General features: G+C 39.7%; 1 protein-coding gene and 2 non-coding genes across 4 annotated transcripts; 1 reads left to right on the forward strand and 2 right to left on the reverse strand.

Annotated features, from left to right (window-relative positions):
- The first annotated feature begins 175 nt into the window (after positions 1 to 175).
- eogt (EGF domain specific O-linked N-acetylglucosamine transferase) lies at positions 176 to 17,875 on the forward strand. Of its 2 annotated transcripts, XM_023353512.1 has the most exons (16): positions 176 to 249; positions 1,748 to 2,002; positions 2,919 to 3,019; positions 3,176 to 3,284; positions 3,535 to 3,629; positions 3,704 to 3,808; positions 7,021 to 7,127; positions 7,374 to 7,477; positions 8,056 to 8,148; positions 8,944 to 9,015; positions 10,039 to 10,125; positions 12,408 to 12,476; positions 12,716 to 12,777; positions 14,038 to 14,157; positions 14,536 to 14,638; positions 15,992 to 17,875. In XM_023353512.1, exons 2-16 carry the CDS (start codon positions 1,799 to 1,801, stop codon positions 16,136 to 16,138), a joined length of 1,578 nt encoding a protein of 525 aa, XP_023209280.1. In that variant the 5' UTR covers positions 176 to 249; positions 1,748 to 1,798; the 3' UTR covers positions 16,139 to 17,875. The 2 variants fall into 2 exon arrangements, with proteins under 2 accessions (XP_023209280.1, XP_005800735.3); XM_005800678.3 differs by lacking the exon at positions 176 to 249 and having other exon boundaries at positions 1,684 to 2,002.
- On the reverse strand, positions 5,738 to 5,809 carry trnae-cuc. Its single transcript has one exon. It is a non-coding gene; the product is annotated as a tRNA-Glu (tRNA).
- On the reverse strand, positions 6,269 to 6,341 carry trnar-acg. The gene has a single exon. It is a non-coding gene; the product is annotated as a tRNA-Arg (tRNA).
- Positions 17,876 to 20,590: the final 2,715 nt, after the last annotated feature.

Here is a 20,590-nt window from a genome sequence, read left to right on the forward strand (position 1 = left end):
TTAAGACATTTTAAATTATGCTTAAAATGTCTTAATAGAACAAAATCAATTAATTTCGCTGTATCCATGCTGATGCTTCACTTGTTATTTAGCCGTTTCCTGTTAAAAGGACTTCCAAACGTAAAAGTGTGGCGCCATCTGGTGGCCACTTGGTCACAGTACACCCTGCTAACGTGGAAGGTTTCCGGTGTTATGGCGACCACCGGCATCATCGCTGCTTCAGTCAGAGACGGCAGGCTGTGTATTTAGGTAAAGCGGTTCCTACCCAACGCATTAATAGATTTATTTAGATAACCAATGGTGGTTATTACTTGTGGTTGTAGTTGTGACTGTGTCATAGAAATATATCTTATATTTTCTGTCTTCTTTGCGTTGCATTCACGGCCCGGCAAAACTTCACATTAACGGGGTCTTCTCGCTTTGTTATGAACCAGAGCTAGATGTTAGCTATTTCGACATTTTTATTTGAGGTTGTTAGACATATCTGCTGCTTCCCGACGAAAAAAAAATCACTTAAGTTATGCCTTATTATCACTACATCTCTGTGTTGTGAATATTTATTGACATTTACAATGTTTAACTGAATGCTCTATGCGGTTCGCAAAGTTTTAAGTTAATTTTATTCAATATTACCAGTCAAAGTAAAGCTAGCTACAAGTAACATGAAAGGTAGGCGTTAAATAAAGTCGTGTTTCTCTCTGCCATTCACTGCAGAAGAAAATTAACAGTAAGACGAAACATTTTTCACTTCTGGAAGATGGGCGCAGTGCCTGGCAATAAATAGACCAATTTCGTCCGTGTTATGGACGGATACTTCAATGTGTTTTATTTTAGTTTCATAAAACATATGCAAAACCGCTAGAAAGAAGCAGGTGAGAACTGAACAGAAAATTTGGCGTGGTTTTCAAATGTGCCTCCAGCGCCCTGACGCAGAAGTTTGCCTTTTGCTCCAATTGCAGCATCAAGTCCTTTGGGCTTATGTCTTTACCAGTTTACTACAATTACATAGTCAAAATTCACATTTATTTTGTTTGCGAAATCAGCACAGGCATATTAGTAAATCAGAAGCATGTAATCTTGGTGTGTAAAGGTGGCACTATTAAAAAAAAGAAGTAATATTTTACAATACTGGAGTAAATGTACTGGATTATCTTTCACTACTGGCTTCCTTAGTGTTACTGAACCATGTAAGCTTTTTCCACCCATTGTTTTAAAATATGCAGCATAAACAGTTTCTTACTTTCCCCTTCCTTCAGATATGAAACAGATTCATAGCTATTGTGGGGAAATACAATGAGCTTGGCTGCTTTATCAAAGGTTGCACTATAATTTCTAAGTCATCAGTCATTGACTTTTTAAGGGAAACGTTTCATTGGCTCAAGGCTGTAAAAGCACCAGCAAAGTCTGGACTTTTAACCAACTAGATTGGATTGTAAAAAAATGACTTTTGTGTCACTATGGCTTCTGACTTCCCCCCCTTCTGCATATTGTTGCGCGCTTCAGCACCAGGAATCGTAGCTCCTTTCCACTTTTAAGTCTTTGTTATGGTTGCTCAGACAAGTGTCGGAAACAGGTCAGTGTTATTTCCTGCAACAACAGGACTTGTCCTTGCGCGGAGATCAGATCCGCTTGGAGCCACGTTCCCACACGCTTGCCTGTTCCCACATGCTCCCGTTCTGTGATGTGTTACTCTCCCTAACCGAGATCACAAGGTGCAAGTCTGAGTGTGTCTTTCCTATTCTCTCAGAGTGCTGTGAAGACAGGCAGCTGTTTCATATGTCTGCCTGTCCTTCTGACTATGCTGCTCTTGGTAGCGCTGGGCATAGTTTTCCCCCCCGCTGCGGTCAGCGTTGTGACGGCTGAGGTCACCGACCACAACCTGGCTTCACCCCTGCTGAACTACAGCGGGATCTCCTTGCCGCCGGAGCACATACCCTATTTTCTCAGCAACAATAAGAAGGTTGCCAAGTTATGCCGCCAGGACCCACGCTGCCCTTTTAAAGTAAGATATGGTTTTCTATTTTTCAGGCTCTGGCACATCAAGAAGTTTTTTTATTTGTGTTATAGGGTATTCTAAGTTTTGCCACTTTAATGTCGGTGCTCGCGTTTTTCTCAGCAACAGTTTTAAATGATGTAATTTACTAATCTACTGCAATGTCCTTGCCAAGGAATGTTTCAATGAACTTTGTGATTTTTGATTTACTTATCTTTTGACAAAAACGATACAATGCTGCGAGAAAATATGTTCTTCATTAACACATTTCTTCTATTTTTGGCTTGTTGGTCTCACCTAGATGCTTCAGGTTACCAGTCAGGCTTTAATTCATTTAAGTTATATCAGGAGGAGAACTCCTGATATAACTTGCACCATATTTTTTTTTAGCTATCTACTTATACAGATTTTATGTTCAGTTAAGTTTACCCACAATTTTATTTTCTGTCAAAATATATATTTTGGCGATTTATTTTACAGTACACAAGAATTTATTTTGTATGATGAATAAAATAAAATTTTTCCACAGTGTTTCAATTATAACTTTTTTCCAGATTTTAAATTGAGTAACACTGTGCATTTATCCCATTTTTTGTGTATTGGTACAATTAAGATGCACTTTGTATATATTATTTATCATCATGGTTAGTTTTATGTTTGCTGCGCTGGGTAACTCGTTTCCTATTCTATTCTATTATGTTTGCACTTTGGGACTGTTTCCTTGGTCTATCATATAGATTAGCTAATTACCAACCTTCATGTTTTCGCCTCATATTTTTCTTGTTACTACATGTTCTGTAGTTTAAAATGAATTCACAGGATGATCTGCTGTATTTCACCAGCAAACGTCCTGTAACTTCTTTTCACTGGAGTGATGTACAGATATAGCCTCTGTAGAGTAAACGCTTTGTTTCCTTTGTAACAGGATGCTTCGCAGAATCCGTCGCTCTGTTGGGGCTACGAGAAAAACTGCGATGCAGAGAAACGCTTCAGCTATCCTGTCTGCACCAAGGTTAACTCCGGATGGTAACTGTTCCCAAGACCTCATTCACTGCACCATTCACACATTTGGCCAAATCGCATTTGATTCCTCAATACAATTGTTATTTTAAGCGCAACATGTTCCTCACGCACATCGCTGGCTGCGCTTCCCCTGATCTGCCTAAATCTTGAATGTGTCAGGGCCCGTTCGCTGGACGCAGCCCAGGAGCTTTTCTGGAAGCAGGCTGATTTTGGTTACGTCAAGGAGCGACTCTCTGAACTCAAAACACTCTGCAAGGCCGGCGAGCCGGTACGTCCGCTCATTTCCTTAGTTCTCACGGGCTTTCTGAGTCAACAGGAAAAAAACAGCGAGTCCAAAAAAAACAGACTCACTGTTCAACTAAAATATAAAGACAATCGGCCAGGAGTATTTTTTTTGCTGTCGCTAAATAAGTCAGATGGAACGGGTTACCTTGAGAGACGATCCTCCCAAACTCTGAAAGATGCTTCGTGAAAGTCAATTAAACGTGATTTATTTTCATCGTGCTTTATTTCCCCAGGGAGACTCATCATTAAAATGCAGCAGCTACGCAAGATTCTGCAGGGCAACAAATCTTTACCTGGACTTGCGAAATCCACGCAGAAGTCACGAGAGGTCAGTGGCGTTTAGAAGCCGCTTCCCTTCCCCTAATAAAAGTGACCCGAATCTTGACCGACTTCACTGTCCAGGTATGATGAGGACTTTATCCGTACGGGGGAGATTGGTGGACGCTGCAAACTGAACAAGCAAGCGCTGGCAGCTGAAGGAGATCACAAGAGTCCTCTGCAGTCCTGGTGAGCGCCAGTCCGTTCACACACACAAAGCAAACACTTTCTGTCGCGCTTTGGTCTGTAGAAATGAGCTTGCAGTGATTTTTTTTAAGTGATAAATGTGCAGATCCCGAAGTCTTGGAATTAAAACATTTAGACATTATTCTGTAATTAAAGAAAAATGTACACTTAACAAATTAATATAGAAGGAATCATAATGGAAAATACAACAATTTCTTTAACAGCACAGAGATAACATACCCGCTTTTTTCAGTCATGCATACGTCCATCACAAACAAACGGTCTTTGCGAGAACGGAGTCGATTTCACTACGTCTTAAAAAGTTAGAATCATATTTTATTGGTGCAAAACGTCAAAGTTTTATACAAATGAAAACCTGAAAAATACAATTTACCTTTTTATTAATTTCCTTTTACTTTGGTGCCCTTAATAAAATCGATGGCTTTCATTAAACACCTAATTATTCAACGGAGACCACCGGTGTGTAAAATAATCTCAGTTTAAATCCAGATGTTCCATAAATACATGATGGAACAGTTTGACACTACTGCAGACATACCAAGACGGGGCGGCCAGTGAGGGCTTTAATCAGAGAAGCGGCTAAGAGGCTCACGCCGAGATCAACGACTCAGGTAGCAATTGGACCAATAGGAGGTCAGTCGGGCACTACACAAATCGTGTCTTCATCCGGTCTGAGCTTCATCTGTGCTTTTAGATGCCCGTTTTTACGTCCTACGTCTTGTGATTTTCCACGTACAGCTCTTTGCGACTTTGTCCGTGAAAACCGCTTTGTAAATAAATTACATTCATTAATTCGGTTACACAAACACAATCCAGATGGTTGCAGTAATGTTGACTTGCGCCCAGCTGTCCACTGAGGGAAATGGAGAATCCCCCTGAACTAGAATAGATAGATGTCAAAATTTACGACCTGCAGGCTTCAAGGTTGAGCATTTGGTCCAACAGATGTGGAACCATGACTAGTCTGGCTCTGTGGTTTAACAGTGTGCATGTAGGAAGTTCATGTACATTTTAACCCTCCTGTTTTGTTAGTTTCTGGAGTACAGCAATAATGTTTGTGGGTCAATTTGACCCGGGGAGTGTTTAATCATGCAATAGTGTCAGAAACCAAAAGATTCCTCCAAAACATTTTTGTATCTGATTATGAAGTCCAATTCTAACCATTTCAATCAATATCTGTGCAATGACGTTTTTTTTTAATTTCTCACAAATAAAGGATCAATGACGACAGCCTACTCATTTACTCATTTGGACATAAAAAGTGGAATTTGATCTTTGGTAAACAATATATTACACTTTATTTGATTTTTTTTCAATGGGTGATCTTTATAATTGAATTTGAGACACACATACTGTTCTGGATCAAATTGACCCGCTGATTACAATCAAGATAAATGAGGCATGCAGAGAATATTTATGTTTTCCTCCACTTCTGCTGAGTGTCACTCAGAGTGGATGGAGTTTGTCCACGGGAACAGAAAAGATTCCCGTCAAAAGTTGTATGAACACCTGCTTTCTCGCAGTTTCCTAGTGAAGTAAAGAGAGTAGTGAGAAAGTGGGCTTGTGTGTGTCTTGGTGTGTGTTTGTGTGTGTGTGGTGAAATATGATTCATAGCTGCAAGGAAACATATAGAAATGGACATTTTTTAATCTTTCTTCAACTTGACTGCCGGGTCAAATTGACAAGGGGGTAGGGGGGGGTGCAAATGTGTAAAATGAATAAATTTTCAGTTTATTTGTAGAGTGCACCTATTAAGACAAATAGAAAAAGTTTCATGCAAAAAAAATACTTCCAACTATTTTCAACAGTTTCGCTATGTTGATCTATTGTGATGATCGCTGTGGCCTAAGGAAAGTGTCGTAATGTAACTCCTTTTTTAATGTTGTAACACATCCACACAAAAAATAACTGTTCCCTGACCGGGAATCGAACCCGGGCCGCGGCGGTGAGAGCGCCGAATCCTAACCACTAGACCACCAGGGACCTGAGAGGTTTTGTGTGGTGGCCCCTCACGTGCTCAGTGCTACTCTAAGGCTTTCATTGATTTCTATTGGTAAAGTGCCCTGAGACATTTGTGGTTGACACTATGTATAAATAAACTGAATCGAAGTAAACACAGTGGGAATTCTCAGTGTAATAGAGGCAGTTCTGGATTAAAATAGTTTAGACAGAACTTACGACTACAGTCACCACATCCATTATCATGAATTATGAAATAAATTTTCAGAATTTCCACAGCATGTAGTTTTCAAATTGTATTTTCTTTTTCATTTAAAGCTGAAAGGGGAGCAATCCTCTTTCCCAACATTGACTCTGAATAGACACACAGTTTCACATATCCTATTTATTAGTGTATCCGTAATAAAACTCTTTATTCATTTATGATGTATGAAGCAGGAAGCCAGTAGGAAATCTACACACAAATTAAAAGAAGAAAAGAGTCGAGCCAGCCAGGAGTCGAACCTAGAATCTTCTGATCCGTAGTCAGACGCGTTATCCATTGCGCCACTGGCCCTCATGTGTAAGCTCTGCCTCCACAGAGAATTTAAAGGCCACGTGGCCGAGTACGTGATTCTCACAGGAGGGGGAGGGGATCTCAGGCGGACTGACTCACAGCTCACATAACAAAGGACCTGTGGTTTCCTGAAACCCTTAACACGTGTTAGTTTCTATAAGACTGACTTTAGCTCATGAAATGCCATGTAAAAGTCATTTTATTCTATCTTTTATGCTTCCAGCCTGCAAGTCTGTCCTCATATTTTAGATGGTTTAGATAAGATGACTATGAAATTATTTTTCAAGGCGGTAAATTAGGAAGTAAAATTTATTTTATGTCATATCCGATATATATAGCATTTTTAAAACAACTGGAGTTAACATATTATTAGGCTATAAAATGGTACTATGTGCCTGGAAAATACATATACATGATTCTTCCCCTTTAAATTAAACCATTTCATTGTAGCTCTGGCTCTATTAGTATTGTCCTGGATGGCAAGCCTCTGCACAGTCTCAAGTTTTTTTGCGGCAGGTTTTCTTTTCTGTTTAACTTCCATTTAGATTTACATCATATGTGGCCAATATTCCCACAGTGTAATTCTTTTACATATTTGCCTTTTTTTCTTTTCACGAATACAATATGATACCTTTTTGAAAGAGCAGAATGATGATCAAAGTTCATCGTATTTTTGTAGGTACGCTGAACTACAGACGTACTCTGAACTGAACTTCCGTCCCGTGGAAGATGCCCACTGCGACATCATTATAGAAAAACCAACAGTTTTCATGAAACTTGACGCAGGTGAGTCACTAACTGACTCACATTCAGCTCTAGTTATTTAAACAAGCCAAGTAAAGATGTTTCAGATGCCCGTTTACATTGTGTTGGCAATAATTTGAACTAAATTGACATGCTTGTTGCCTTCCTTTTTGGCGAGTTCAGAGCATTGTTTATTCGTCGGTTCTTGCCCAAAAAAAAAAGTTACATCTTGTCAGTCATTATAAAAACCCTAATAGTGTTTTTTTGTTGTTGTTGTCGTCCTAACAGGGGTGAACATGTACCACCATTTCTGTGACTTTGTGAACCTCTACATCTCTCAGCACATTAACAACTCCTTTAGCTCAGATATCAACATTGTCATGTGGGACACGGTGAGTACCAGTGGCCTCTCATTACCATTTCATGAGGAATGAAAGTTTGGTGGTTTATTTTATTTTTTTTAAATGTACACCATTATTTTTAGGGTTAAAAAGTAAGTAGTGACTTTAGTTGGCATAAATGAAGACAATTAAGTCCAGGAATATTTAGGTGGCAATTTGTTCTAAGAAAATCTAAATGGTTTTCATCGTCCATAGCATGTTAAAGTTAAGCAAAGTGTTTTTTCTCTGGTGAATGCGCGTCTCTTTTAAGGGAAGAATAAAAAGAAGAAGAATAGTTTTTGACAATACAAGGTATACAAGAGTTATCAAAAGTCTGAAAATATTTGGAAAAAGTAGGGAAGACTGAACCTGGAGAGTGAGTTAATCCCAGCTCAGTACAGGTATGTAAAAATGTGGATTATGGTAAAAATCTTTGTAATTTAAGAACTGAAAACTCACTTTGGAAAATAATTAGATTTTGACCTGTGAAATACAGTATGTTTGAATCTTATAGTTTATAATTTTTTCCCGTTTGTTTTAATCATTTATGCTTCTGTTTCTCCTTTTGTATGTTGTTTTTTTTATTCCAGAGTTATTATGGTTATGGTGATCTGTTCAGTGAAACATGGCAGGCCTTCACAGACTATGACATCATCCACCTGAAGACTTATGACTCTAAAAGAGTGAGTCTAGCCTCAAGTTTTGGTGCAAAATTTGTTCTTCTATTTCAAAAGAAAATATTAAATATTTACTAATTGTGACTGAAAGCTTGTTGTAATAGAGTAGAATTAAAATTTGCATTTGAATACATACAATATTCTTTGTATTCCAAAATGTAATCACGCACCATAAAGTAAATGTGTAATAACTACAGATTTTATGCAAAAACATACTCCACCTTAATCTAAATACAGCAAAACTTTCCAGAATTTTGTAATTATTTTTATGATTTTTTTTTGCAATCAAAATCCCAGATTTTGTGGCGGTGCTTGATAAATATTTGCATGGAAGTTTGCAATATATTTTCCTCATTAAACCTCTTCCAAAGTCTACTTATTGAAGAAAAAAAACCGATTGGACACACAAACATTTTGTTCTTTAAATAATTTAAATAGCTCAGTTTTTGTTGCTCACCATATCAGTCAAGGACCAATTTTATTTTCTTTTTACTATTTACGCTGAAAATTTTTCAATAATCTCAAAGTTACACTTTGGCGTGAAAAATGCAGATATTTGTTGATTTTTTGTGAATTTCCACGATTTCAGAATCACAACAAACTGGAGGGACTAAAAACTGTTTTTTCTTAGCAAATCAGTAATCTCCAAAAGTACAACTAGGAATCGGTAATTAACATTTACATAAATAAGTCACCCAAAAAGAAAGCATTAAAAAACTCAAGTTTGCATTATATGTTTTCTAATAATAGTATTAATATTTCTCTGCCATGCCTTATTGATGGATTTCCATACCCGTATAGGTGTGCTTTAAAGATTCCTTCTTCTCCCTTCTTCCAAGAATGAGATACGGTCTCTTCTACAACACGCCTCTAGTAAGTTACCCTTCATGTACATGCAGCTGAAAACAGATATTGACATACACTACGAAAAGACATTGGTTTTTCCTCTCACTCTCTCTCTCTCACATTCATTTTTTTAGGATCACCAGAATTTTCTTTACTTTATTCACAGAGTTGCATCCTTGACTGAACTGAGGCCTACGTTTGTTTTATTTCTATTTTTGTTTGATATTCTGAAAATTCAGGGTTTTTTTTTACTTGCAAATACATCAATAAAAATAATGATTTTTGATATTTGCTGTGATTGCAGTAGAACTTCACATTTTAAATGTAAGGCTTCCAATAATTAACATTGCTGGCCAGTTGGCGATGTTGTTTGAACAGCCTAGTGCCATTTTACCTCACATTTGCTTTAAATGTGCCTTACACAGTTTGACTATTCTGTGCATTGGCTAGGATCCCACCCCACCCCACTTTTATGATTATCATCATTACTAATATTATTATTCATTGGTCTGTCTCCAGCACAAGCACGACAATATTAGGTTCAGTCAGAAACTTGCGATTTGTGTCAAATATTTATGTAATATATTCAAACCATCAGCAGGTTCCATGTGCTTGGGTTATTTAAATGATAATTCCAAGGAGATCACTATAAAGATGATAGCATATAAATATGTGTTGTCCTGCGGTTCCAGCCTTGAGGTGTGAAATATTGCTAGGTCAGCCTCAAGCTGAAGCTGATTGCCCCTGCAGCATATGTCATGTTTTTATTCATGTGTTCACATTTAGAAATACTCTGCAGGAGCGTGTTCATGAAATTCTAAGACTTGTGTCAAGTGGATGGTGTCATGTGAAATTCATTTCACAGAGACAGGAATATACGTTGCTAAAAGCATTTGTGTGGTTAGATGTAAAAGAGCCTTATTTCTAAAGCAGAAAAACTTTTTTTATTTTTTTTTTTACAATCTGCTTGTGTGATTCAAATGATTGATTTTGAGGATATCAAAAGTGAATTTTATGCGAGTGAACAGATTTGTCTTCTGCCGATTGCAGGTCACAGATTGCCACACTGAAGGGATGTTTAGGGCGTTTTCTCAGCACGTCCTGCATCGACTTAACATCCCGCAAAACGGACCAAAGGTAGGCGGGGGCTTTATGTGAAAAAACGCATTTCTTTTTGAAATATGCGTAGGCCCTTTTTCATTAGATCCTACAATTAAAACAAACAAAATCTAAAGCAAAGCATGTAATCTCACCAGTGAGCAGGAACTCCTGTATTGGTGCCCTGGGTTATGTTGCTCTATCATTCTTTCTATACCTTCTAATCACCTAATTCTTAATCATTTTGTGAGAGCCTGTTGTTGCAGGGAACCTAAATGGATGCTTTTTAAAATATTTGCATACCTTCATAGAGGATAAAAAAAGGTAGACAACTTATTGAAATATTTTAATCCCTCTGCCCAACTCAGTATGTGGCAAAACAATATCTGGCTTTATGGGGTATAAAGTCTGTCCATCGAGTTTGGGATCCTTGCTACAAAAGGAAGCATCCAAATCAGATACCCGAACCACCTCAACTGACCTCTTTGGATGCGGAGGACAAGAAGCTCGACTAAGTGATTTAACTCCTTTAAATGAAGGCTTATTCTAGCCGCCTTACAGATGAAGCTCACTTGAATTCTCCAGAGTCGTAGACTTCGTCCTTTTGGTCCTGCGATCCCAGCCGCACGCTCTGAAACACACACTTTGTGTCGAATCCTTTGTTCAGCTTGTTCGATGTGACTGACAGATCATCATTCTGCACTTTATGGACCATAAAGTGGAATTTCTTTTCTTGTTGCAGGACGACGATCTGAAAGGGACTAATGATGAGTTCACTGACTCTAATCAGCCGTACTGCCAGGAAGGATTAGTACATATGTATCTATGGCCCTATTCGCTTCTAAAACCCAGCATGCATATTGAACAGCTCTGAGTTCCCAAGTTTTAAGAAATGATTTCATGAGGATTTCTAATGGAAAATATCTCTATCGCTTGCAGTTGAAACCTGACATGTCTTTTGTAATCATGTGGGGTCCTGGATTCTGTTGACCTTGTCATTGCTGTGATTAACACATCACTTCTGCAGTGTTAAAAGAGCAAAGGGTACACAGCTATAGTTACACAGTTGGGGCACAATCCTCTCTTCATCCTCTAATCTGTAACTCTGCAGAACTCAAAAGATCTTTATGGTGTCCAATTTAAAGCGATCATATCTTTGTGACCAGAAAATCGTGTTAACCTCCTCCGTTCTTTGTAGCAGCTCATGGGTTATTCATAGCCGTCACCGAAAATATGATAAAAGTCTGTTAAGGGAGACATCGGTCTGTTGCTGATACCAGACCAAGAACTGAAATAAATGACCTCTCTGGTCCAAACCCTTTCTGGACTTTTCTTCTTTCATCGCCAGATTAACGGCGTCAAGAAGTTACTCAAACTGTTGGTCGTCTCTTTTACGCTGTCTTCGTTCTCCTCAACCATCCTCTCTTCTTATCTCCCCTTATCGTAATTGCTGTACTCTGTTTTCACTTTCCCCTCAGTCAAAGGTGAGATTAAGAATTTCTGAAAAAGTCCATCCATCCATAGGCTGGTGCCTGTCAGTCATTGGGCGAGAGGCCACCTCAACTGACTTCTTTGGATGCGGAGGAAAAGAAGCTCAACTAAGTGATGTAACTCCCTGCTCTAACTAAGGCAGAGTCTGTCCACCTTAGAGATGAAACTCACTTGAGTCGTAGACTTCGTTCTTTTGCTCCTGTGATCCCAGCCGCACGCTCTGAAAGCGCACACATTGTGTCGAATCCTTTGATCAGCTTGTACAATGTGACTGCCAGATCATCATTCTGCTCTTGAATAAAGTTGGATTTTTTTTTCTTGTTGCAGGACCCTGAAACAAGAACACTGAAATTAAATCAAAGTGTTCTTTCACAAAGTGGTAGATCAAAGGTGTCCACATTTTGCAACCAGATTTTTTTTAAATGTGTTTTCTTCCTTTTTTACCTTAAACAGATTTTTGATTTTAGCTGTACATAAAATCATATTATATGTGGAAAAGTTATGAAATTATTTTTCCTGAGCTCAGAAAAACTTGGAATTTCACCACCTTTGAGATTCACATAATGTCAGTGTACTGTAGAAGGTCTACCTATTCATCATGAACAAAAGGTGGCAGTATAGACTAAAGAAACAAAAGGACTCACGGTTTTTCCCGTTAAGGAGATTGCTTTCAGCATTTAGAAAAAACTCCTAGAGCGCTTCCAGAAAACAGACCCTGCTCACTCTGTTGAAAATCAGACATGAGAACTTTGAATTAGCAGCTGTTTTCCCATCAGCCCATCTTTTCTGGCCTTAGCTGATGGGTTATTGGTTTTTGTCTCTGCTTTCAGGAGGGGCGAGTTCGTGTCACCCTGCTGGCGCGCAGCACAGAATACAGACGGATCCGAAACCAAGTGGAAGTGAGTTCACCACCACCTTCCGTCTTTCTTTCTTTTTATCTTTGTCGCTCCTATTTTTCTTCATTGTCTTTCTGCTTCTTTCTCTGCCCTTTACTTAAACAACTCTTCCACTCTGTCATTGATTTGCTGCCTACCTCCATTAAATGGCTGTTTAAAATCTTATTTGTGATAAAACAGTACAAGAAGGCTCGTGATTTATGTTGTGGCCATTTGCTCACATCCTTCTGTTGCTCTCACAGCTGGTCAATGCCCTCAAGACTGTGCCTCTGCTGGAGGTCAGTGTGGTGGACTACAAGTACAAGTGAGTTTCTGAGCTCTGCTTGGCATCGCTTTGTTTGACCACAGCTCAGGGGTCTCAAACTCCAGTCCTCGAGGGCCGCTGTCCTGCAGTTTTTAGATGTGCCACAGGTACAAAACACTGGAATGAAATGGCTTAATTACCTCCTTCTTGTGTAGATCAGTTCTCCAGAGCTTTGCTAATGACCTACTTATTCTATTCAGGCGTGGTGCAGCAGAGGCACATCTAAACGTTGCATGGTAGTGGCCCTCCAGGACGGGAGTTGGACACCTGTGCTGTAGCTGAAAGTTTCCTGCTCTAGACCAGCGGCCCTCAAACAGCGGCTCGCGGTCAACATCCAGAATCCGAAATTCAGTTTTGGTGACAGACACAACATGCCATGTTTGTCATTTGAGAGTATTTACAAACATTATTATATGGAGGGGCTGAGTTTTTCTTAAAATAAGATATACATTTAGTTTTGTTCTAGTAAGCATTTTAATGATTAAATCCCTGAGTTTTTCGAGTCACCTTAAAATTGCACTTTTCCCCCCTTTTTAGGCTTTTATATTCATATTTAAAACATTTTTTAAACCCCCGCCTCATATTTGTTGTCAATTTTTGCAGACGTTTCTTGTCTAGGTATGTAAATTTGGATATTTAACGTCTTGATAATGGGGCTCTGTCTCTTTAAGAAACTCTTGATCTTTCTGAAACTCCGCCTTCATGAAGTCATTAAAAACGGCACTTCTCTATTAACCCTGAGAATGAGCTCAGCTGATGTGCAGTTCCACCAACTGTTTGCTAATTGTTGCTGGCTAGTCTGAAGGAGCTGAGTGGGCGAGTTATAGGGGAGGGGTGCTCTGTAATGCAGAAGCTTCAAAGCTTGGAAACTGCAGCTCTGAAGTGGAGCTGCGTCTCGAAGGCGGAGCTAGGTCCACCCAGACGTTTTGCACGGCTGAATGGTCTCTGCGGGAGATGAAAAGATTCCTCAAATATGCATGAAAGTATGTTTCTGATGAGGAAATTACATTCTAACATAATGTCAAGTTTAAAAAAAACTAAATTTCACACAATACCACCCTTTTAAAATGACATTTTGTTTCCATATGTTTATTGTTTTGAGTGAAAAGAAACTCATGAATATGAGAGTGTGGGTTGATTGTTTACAATAAATGAACCTTGAGCTATTTGAAAAATCTTTGTGAACGCTCTAGATGGGAGTAGACGTTGTTTCTGAAGTTGAGGTGGACTGATGTGGAAATTACCCTGTGCATCTTTCAGGGACGTTCCCTTCCTGGAGCAGCTGAGACTCACCCACAACTCAGACATCTTCATAGGGGTGCACGGCGCCGGACTCACACACCTCCTCTTCCTCCCTGACTGGGCCGTCATCTTCGAGCTGTGAGCGACATTTCTGTTTCGTTTTTACCATCTGTGTGAGTGAATGTCAGTCAGGCTTCCGGTTCGGCAGCGTCCTCTTAATAAAGCACCTTTCAACCGCTCGGTGTTTGACTGTGAAATAGCGCCTAATTAATCAGCCGCTCATCACACCTGGCAAGCCTTGGCAGACAAAACGCCCAAAGGCTGTGTGTGTTTTAATGTGTGTGGTAGCGTAAGTGGCCTTTTTTGTTTATGTGTGTGTGTGTGTGTATATTTATGCATGGCACGAGGGAGTGAAGCATGGTGGGCACACGTGCGATGAAGAATAGATGACTGAGGGAAAGAGAGAGGCGTGGCGGAGAGAACAAGAGCTGAGTGTCGGCGTCTGTCCTTTTTTAGATATAACTGTCAGGATGAGAGCTGCTATCGAGATTTGGCTCGCCTGCGGGGGATTCGATATGTGACTTGGCAGAAAATGGACAAGGTTCTCCCCCAGGACAAGGTAGGGAAACTCCGGCACGAGCTGCTGCACTTCGACTTCATTTCCCCCTACATCACACGTCGATGCGAGTTTACAGTGTCTCTTAAAAGTGCGCCTCTTGGAACAACTGCAAACTTCAATCTGTTTTATTGGGATTCTGTGAAGAAGACCAACACAAAGTAGTGCATAATTGGTGAAGTTGTGAATGATGCATTGTTTTTTAAGTCATCTGAAAAGAGAGGTGTGTGTATTTGATTGAACTGCTGAGTCAAAGTTTTTTCCAACCAAATTTAGCTGTAATTAAAGCTGCGGATGTTTTTTGGTAGAAAGTGGAACTTTACACACCTAAACACTGTGTTTGGCAATCTCTAGCAGTTTTCTTTAGGGTTACCCCCTACTCAGCTCCATCCATCTTTCCATCAGTTTCCGCCTGAAAAGAATTCCCTATTGCATGATGCTGCCACCACCATGTTTTGGCATGGGGATGAATTGTTCAGGGTAGTAATGTGCAGTGTTAGTTTTGTTCAACTTTAGAGCCCCTATTTATACATTATTGCTGTGTCCCCTTCGTGGCTAGTGGAAAACTGAAAACTAGACAACTGAACATTTCTTGTAACTCTTTCACTAAGACTAGATTTTGTAGGTAAGCCCAACCTTATTCATGCCCCTGGCAAGTTTAGATTTAAGGTTGTATTAGTTTAACATGTCGGTTTCTAACAGGAAATAAAAAAGGCTCTCTTAAAAGATGGTAAAACTATTTTAACAGAGTATATATTTAAAGAAATGCTGTTTCAATTTACATTTCAATAAAAAAATGTGAAAATAATTTATATTCTTCTCAATAACCAGTGGAACAATCGAACCTTTATTATAAGTGATGAGCAGCTTTTTCTTGTTTCCACTGGTATTTTTTTAAAGTCAGAAAACCTCTATGCCAGGACCCTAATCCTTAGCTCCCTCTAAGATTTAAGTTGGGTTTCTGGCTGGGCCTTTGAAATAAGTTAATGTTAAAATTCAAAGATTATTTTAAAATTAAATCTTACAATGAATATGAATTCATGCCACACTTTTCAGATTTTTCCTAGTCAAAGATCTTGAGAAAGGTGACCTATTCCTCCCGACTCAGTTATTCACTACAGTTCTTTGTGTCGGTAAAATCCCAGGAAAGTACATTGAATTTTGTGGTTGTAGCATTAAAAATGTAAAAAACCCCATAAAATCTAAGAACACGTTTGCAAATGATTATAGTTGAAATGTGAATTTACAGTTCCAGCACACGAAACCTTTTTGGCAGATTGAAAACACAGACCCGCCCTGCTGCACTCCTCTATTAAACTTTTCTTTCGCTACACATCTTCTCTCATGCTCTTCTAGGGCCATCATCCGACACTTGGGGACCATCCTAAGTTTACCAACTACTCCTTTGATGTGGGGGAGTTTATGCGCATCGTGCTGGAGGCAGCTGATTATGTCACTCGGCATCCCAAATGGCGGCGCGGCATCCGTCACGATGAACTCTGAAGCGTCTGCAGCGGAGGTCTATACTTGAATTTTAAACAGAGCGTGTTTTAAGGGCGTTGCTAAAAGTTACCTCACCGACCGGCAAAATCTCAGTCGTGCAGTGTTACGTTCGCCACCTCCGGTCTGCCGCTCCGACAGATCCGGATGAAAGACAGAAGGACGCCAGCAGCTCCCGTTTGGGTAGCTTTCACTAGCCTTTTTAGTGTCAGATCAGTTAAAGGCTGCGCGGAGCTGAAGCAGCTGGAGAGCGATCAGACGTCCCCCCATGTTTCTTCATTACCTCCGCAGCAGCCACTTCATTCCACGTCGTCAAAGTTGGTAAATGAGCAGCTGTTTCGGCACGCCTTCACGTGCGACATCCCGTCCGCTTCGATCAGCGTCACGTTGACGGGAGGCTCGCGAGGGCCGCTGACAATCACGGTACAGTTTTTGCAAGCGCAGCCGGCAGAAACCAGCCAAATGCCAAGGATAGTCGCACACATGGAGTAAAACACGTCCCCGTGCTGTTACTTTAAGTTTTCACTGCGCTACTAAGGCGTAAAAATACATCCATTGAAATCTCAGATCAGTGTTGCATAACTCTATAGGTGTGTTTTTACACGCGGACCCTTGTGAAAGTGTTCAACACCCCGAAATATTTCCACATTTTGTCACATTACAGCCACTTTTCACTGTATTTGATTTGCTTTTGTACTTGATAGAACTCAAAGTAGCGTGTAGTTGTGAAGTGGAATAAACTGATTCTAAATGTTGTCTAAATTTTGTTAGAGATGAAAATCTGATGCCCCTAAATACAACCCAGTGCACCCAATTTTCCTGCAGAGGTCCACGGCTCATGTGGAAGAATTTGTTGAATGGTGCATCCCGCACTTCTGGTTCTACAAAGTATGAATTTGGGGGCCCATATACAAATGCAGACCACACTTCTCAGATTTTATTTGTAACAAAAAAACCCATAAAGGCAGTTCTTCATTTTTGTTCCACTTTACAGTAATGAGCTACTTTATGCCAGTTTGTGACATAAACTCCCAGGAACGTGAATGTGTAAATATTTAAAAGGTTTGTTTTCATTTGAAAAGCGCAACATGTGTATGTCATCCCAGTCTTCATTCATATTTTACTCTCGTTGTTTGGGTCCGGTTTCATGCAGCAACTGCGTCTTACTAAGTACACGTGATTCAAATATTCTCATCGCTATGGTAACTCTAAGAGCTAAAGACAGACCAGGCAGTCGGGAGGGTATTTCTTTTTGAGCATCAGTGTTAATGTTTGAGTTTTGTAGTTAATATTGTAAAAGCAAATTCAATTATGTGTCACTAAAGACAGATTTGTGAGATTTTGTTTGTTTAACTTTGATTGTTACACATTTGTTTACATTTTTGTTTTAACTTTTGTCACAATCATGGTTGAAACTTTAGCTGTACACTTGATGATGGTTGTTTTATGTTTTTAAACGCCTTTGAGTCTCCAGATAGTGACATTATGAAGAGGCTGCTATGATCTGTAATTGTTTCAAAGCCCCTAGAGCGCTAATTGACATCATATATGATGATAATTAAGTTGAAGAAGAAAAAAAAAAAAGAAGTACAACACATGTGCAGTCTAATGCAAGACAGAGTACTTTCATCTGTGGGCACAGTTTTGTTTTTTATTTATCAAAGGTTTTCCTGAACTTGTAAACATTTTCGAATTCAAAAGCAGTGTGCTATTTTTTAAATAAATAATTCTTTTAAATATGCTGATGCGTGTGTGTGTGTGTGTTTTTTTTTTGTTTGTTTTTGCGCACATTATGTGCAACATCACAGATTTAATTCATCTCAATTTAATCAATCATCTTCTGAAGCCTGACCTTGCTGGGGAGGAACTGGATCTTCCGTCTGTTCGGTTCCTGCTGATGCCATGCGGCTCTTCGCTGCTGATTCCTTTAGTTTAGAGAGTCGGGTTGTAAAAAGATTGAAAGCTCTTCCTTTGTTTTGATTGTCACCATAATATATATATATTCGAATAACCTCAAAAATCTGCTTGATTTAGAAGTGACATGTCAACGCCACATGGGGGCAGTCTAACACCACGCATGAGGCGAGATGCGACCGAGGCGCCGGGAAATAAATAATTTGCAGATACAACTGAGCAGGTAATGTTTGTTGAGTTGCATTTGCTTACTGTATCACAACTTTTAACTTTTTTTTTTGTTTCCTGTTTTGCAGCGGACAGTGGAGTGCCTGTGGACCTTTTTTTTTTCCTTCTGGATATTGACAAGACACCGAGCCCGTCTGGTTTGGACACTATTTCTGGCTCTGCTCGGGTTGCGGCCATTGACCTGGCATAGCAAAATACAGGTTTTTGAAGAAAAACACAAGAACCCAAGTATGTGCACGCTCAGGGGGCCTCTGAGTGGATGATGTAACGCAAAAACCAACTACGGTCATATCTACTCACAAAGGTGTGAGGGGGTTTGACTTTTCTGCTCCTGAGAGCGTTAGTGATGTTGCTCCAACACTTTTTCATCTGAGCAAACAGGAGTCACATTCTCTGCCTGAAGCCTCGGCTCGACGTTCTATAGATATTTACTTTTAATGATTGTTATATTTAGTCATGTTGTAGATAAGGTCTTAAGCAGATAAGCAGTGCATTTTCCTGCACCTCAAAACCAGTTTGGTTTTCAAAACTCGTGCCTTATTTTCCCACTGACATAGCTTCGATAGCCCAAAAGTGACCTTAGAGTTGTTTGTTTTTGCAGTTTTCCAACATGACGGTATAACGTCTCGTTGTTAAACTCTGTGGTTGAACATTTCCTCCGGCATCTCTAACTTTTGTAGGCGTCAGGCTGTTCTTTTCATTTCAGTGAAGTTAAGAGAATGGCTTCCTTAAAAATGGTCTTAAAAAAATGAGACCTTTCATTGACACATTGCAGTGCACTTTAATGTAAATATTACTAAAAACATGTTTAACGGCTAAAACAAGGCATTATAATAATGCCACAACTACTTTTCAGTTTAAAATATTCCACAAATATTAGAATCGGTTTGACTTAAAGCACAAAACTACCAACACAAGACTCGAAGATGTGTAGACTGATGAATATTGATGCGTTTTGTTTGGTGACGTTTTTCAGTTCTCTAAAGGAAAACTCTCAGTTTAACAAACTTCCAAGTATGTTAAACTGAGCTTTACGAGGGCACATTAGGTGTCATGTTTTTGTTTTTCCCTTGAGTAGCACAAAACTAATATCTGATCAAGTGCTGATAAACGTTTACAGAACACAAACAGGCATGATAAGTCATATGTTTATTTACAGGGAATTAGCGGCGACACCAGATCCTTAAAGTGGTGCGGGACGTTTTAACTTGATTTAAGAGCGAAGGGATAAAGACTCTGCTTATGGGTAACCCTAGGAAATGGGATTCAGCCTAAATCTATTACAATCCACTCATCTTACTGTGCCCACTTTCCCATTCATCCACGGAGCAGATCAACAGGGAGGTTAATGCGGGAATATTGATCTTAGAGGGGAAGGTACTCTTGAAGTTAAAAGCCGATTTTTATTTATTTATTTATTTCTTTGTCCGATGATTTCCTCCCACGGGGTGAGAGAGGATTATTCAAGAAGAGGTACCATAACTCCATATGACTCGATGAGAAAAACGTCTGCGTAACGCCAGCTTTTATGACAACACCTAAGCACAGCTCCGTCCAGAGCTGGAAACGCATGAAAGGACTGATCTTCATTTCGGTGAAACCGGTAAAAAAAATGAAAAGAAAAAGAAAAAAGAACTACATATCTAAACAGGGAAGTGTAAAAAGAGTGGGCTAAATTTTGCATCGCTCATCTGCGTCCAGAAAAGAGTGTTTGATGCGGTTTTTCACTGATGCTATCTGGGCCATTTGATGAAGAGGAGATGAGATAAGTGCTGTGGGCTGTTGCCTCCATTAGCTGCCCGGCTTTAAGATAAAAGCAACCCCTGATCCCCACTGGGACGTACATGCTCTGTTCTGCAGATTCAGATTCAGCAGGAACTTTATTTCCTTCCTCCTTCTTTTCTTCTACAGTTGTTTGCTTGTTTGGGAATCTTTGCAAAAGAGAGAAAGTTAGAGGGAAATAAAACGAGCAGAAAAGCCCCGGGACAGTTAGCAGCCATCCGTAGTGTTGAAACTGGGCCACCCTTTCGGTTAAAAGCTCGCTACCTGAATTTCGCAACTAGGTCTTACAAAGTACCTCACTTCTAGCAAACCTACATCAGTGCCTCATCTACTCTCAGTTCAAAGCCAGACGGATCGATTCGCTATAGATCCGAGCAAAGATTAATCTGCTGAAAACAACACTGCTGCACTTTTTCTTTCTGTTTGCAGGTGGCACACTTGGTCCAAAAGGCGTTCTTAGGAGCTAAAACAGCGTCGTTACACCCTACGTCTCATCCGGGCGTATGTTGCATCCCTCTGATTGCGTTGATT

Source organism: Xiphophorus maculatus, chromosome 20 (genome assembly GCF_002775205.1).
Source record: "Xiphophorus maculatus strain JP 163 A chromosome 20, X_maculatus-5.0-male, whole genome shotgun sequence".
NCBI lineage: Eukaryota > Metazoa > Chordata > Actinopteri > Cyprinodontiformes > Poeciliidae > Xiphophorus > Xiphophorus maculatus.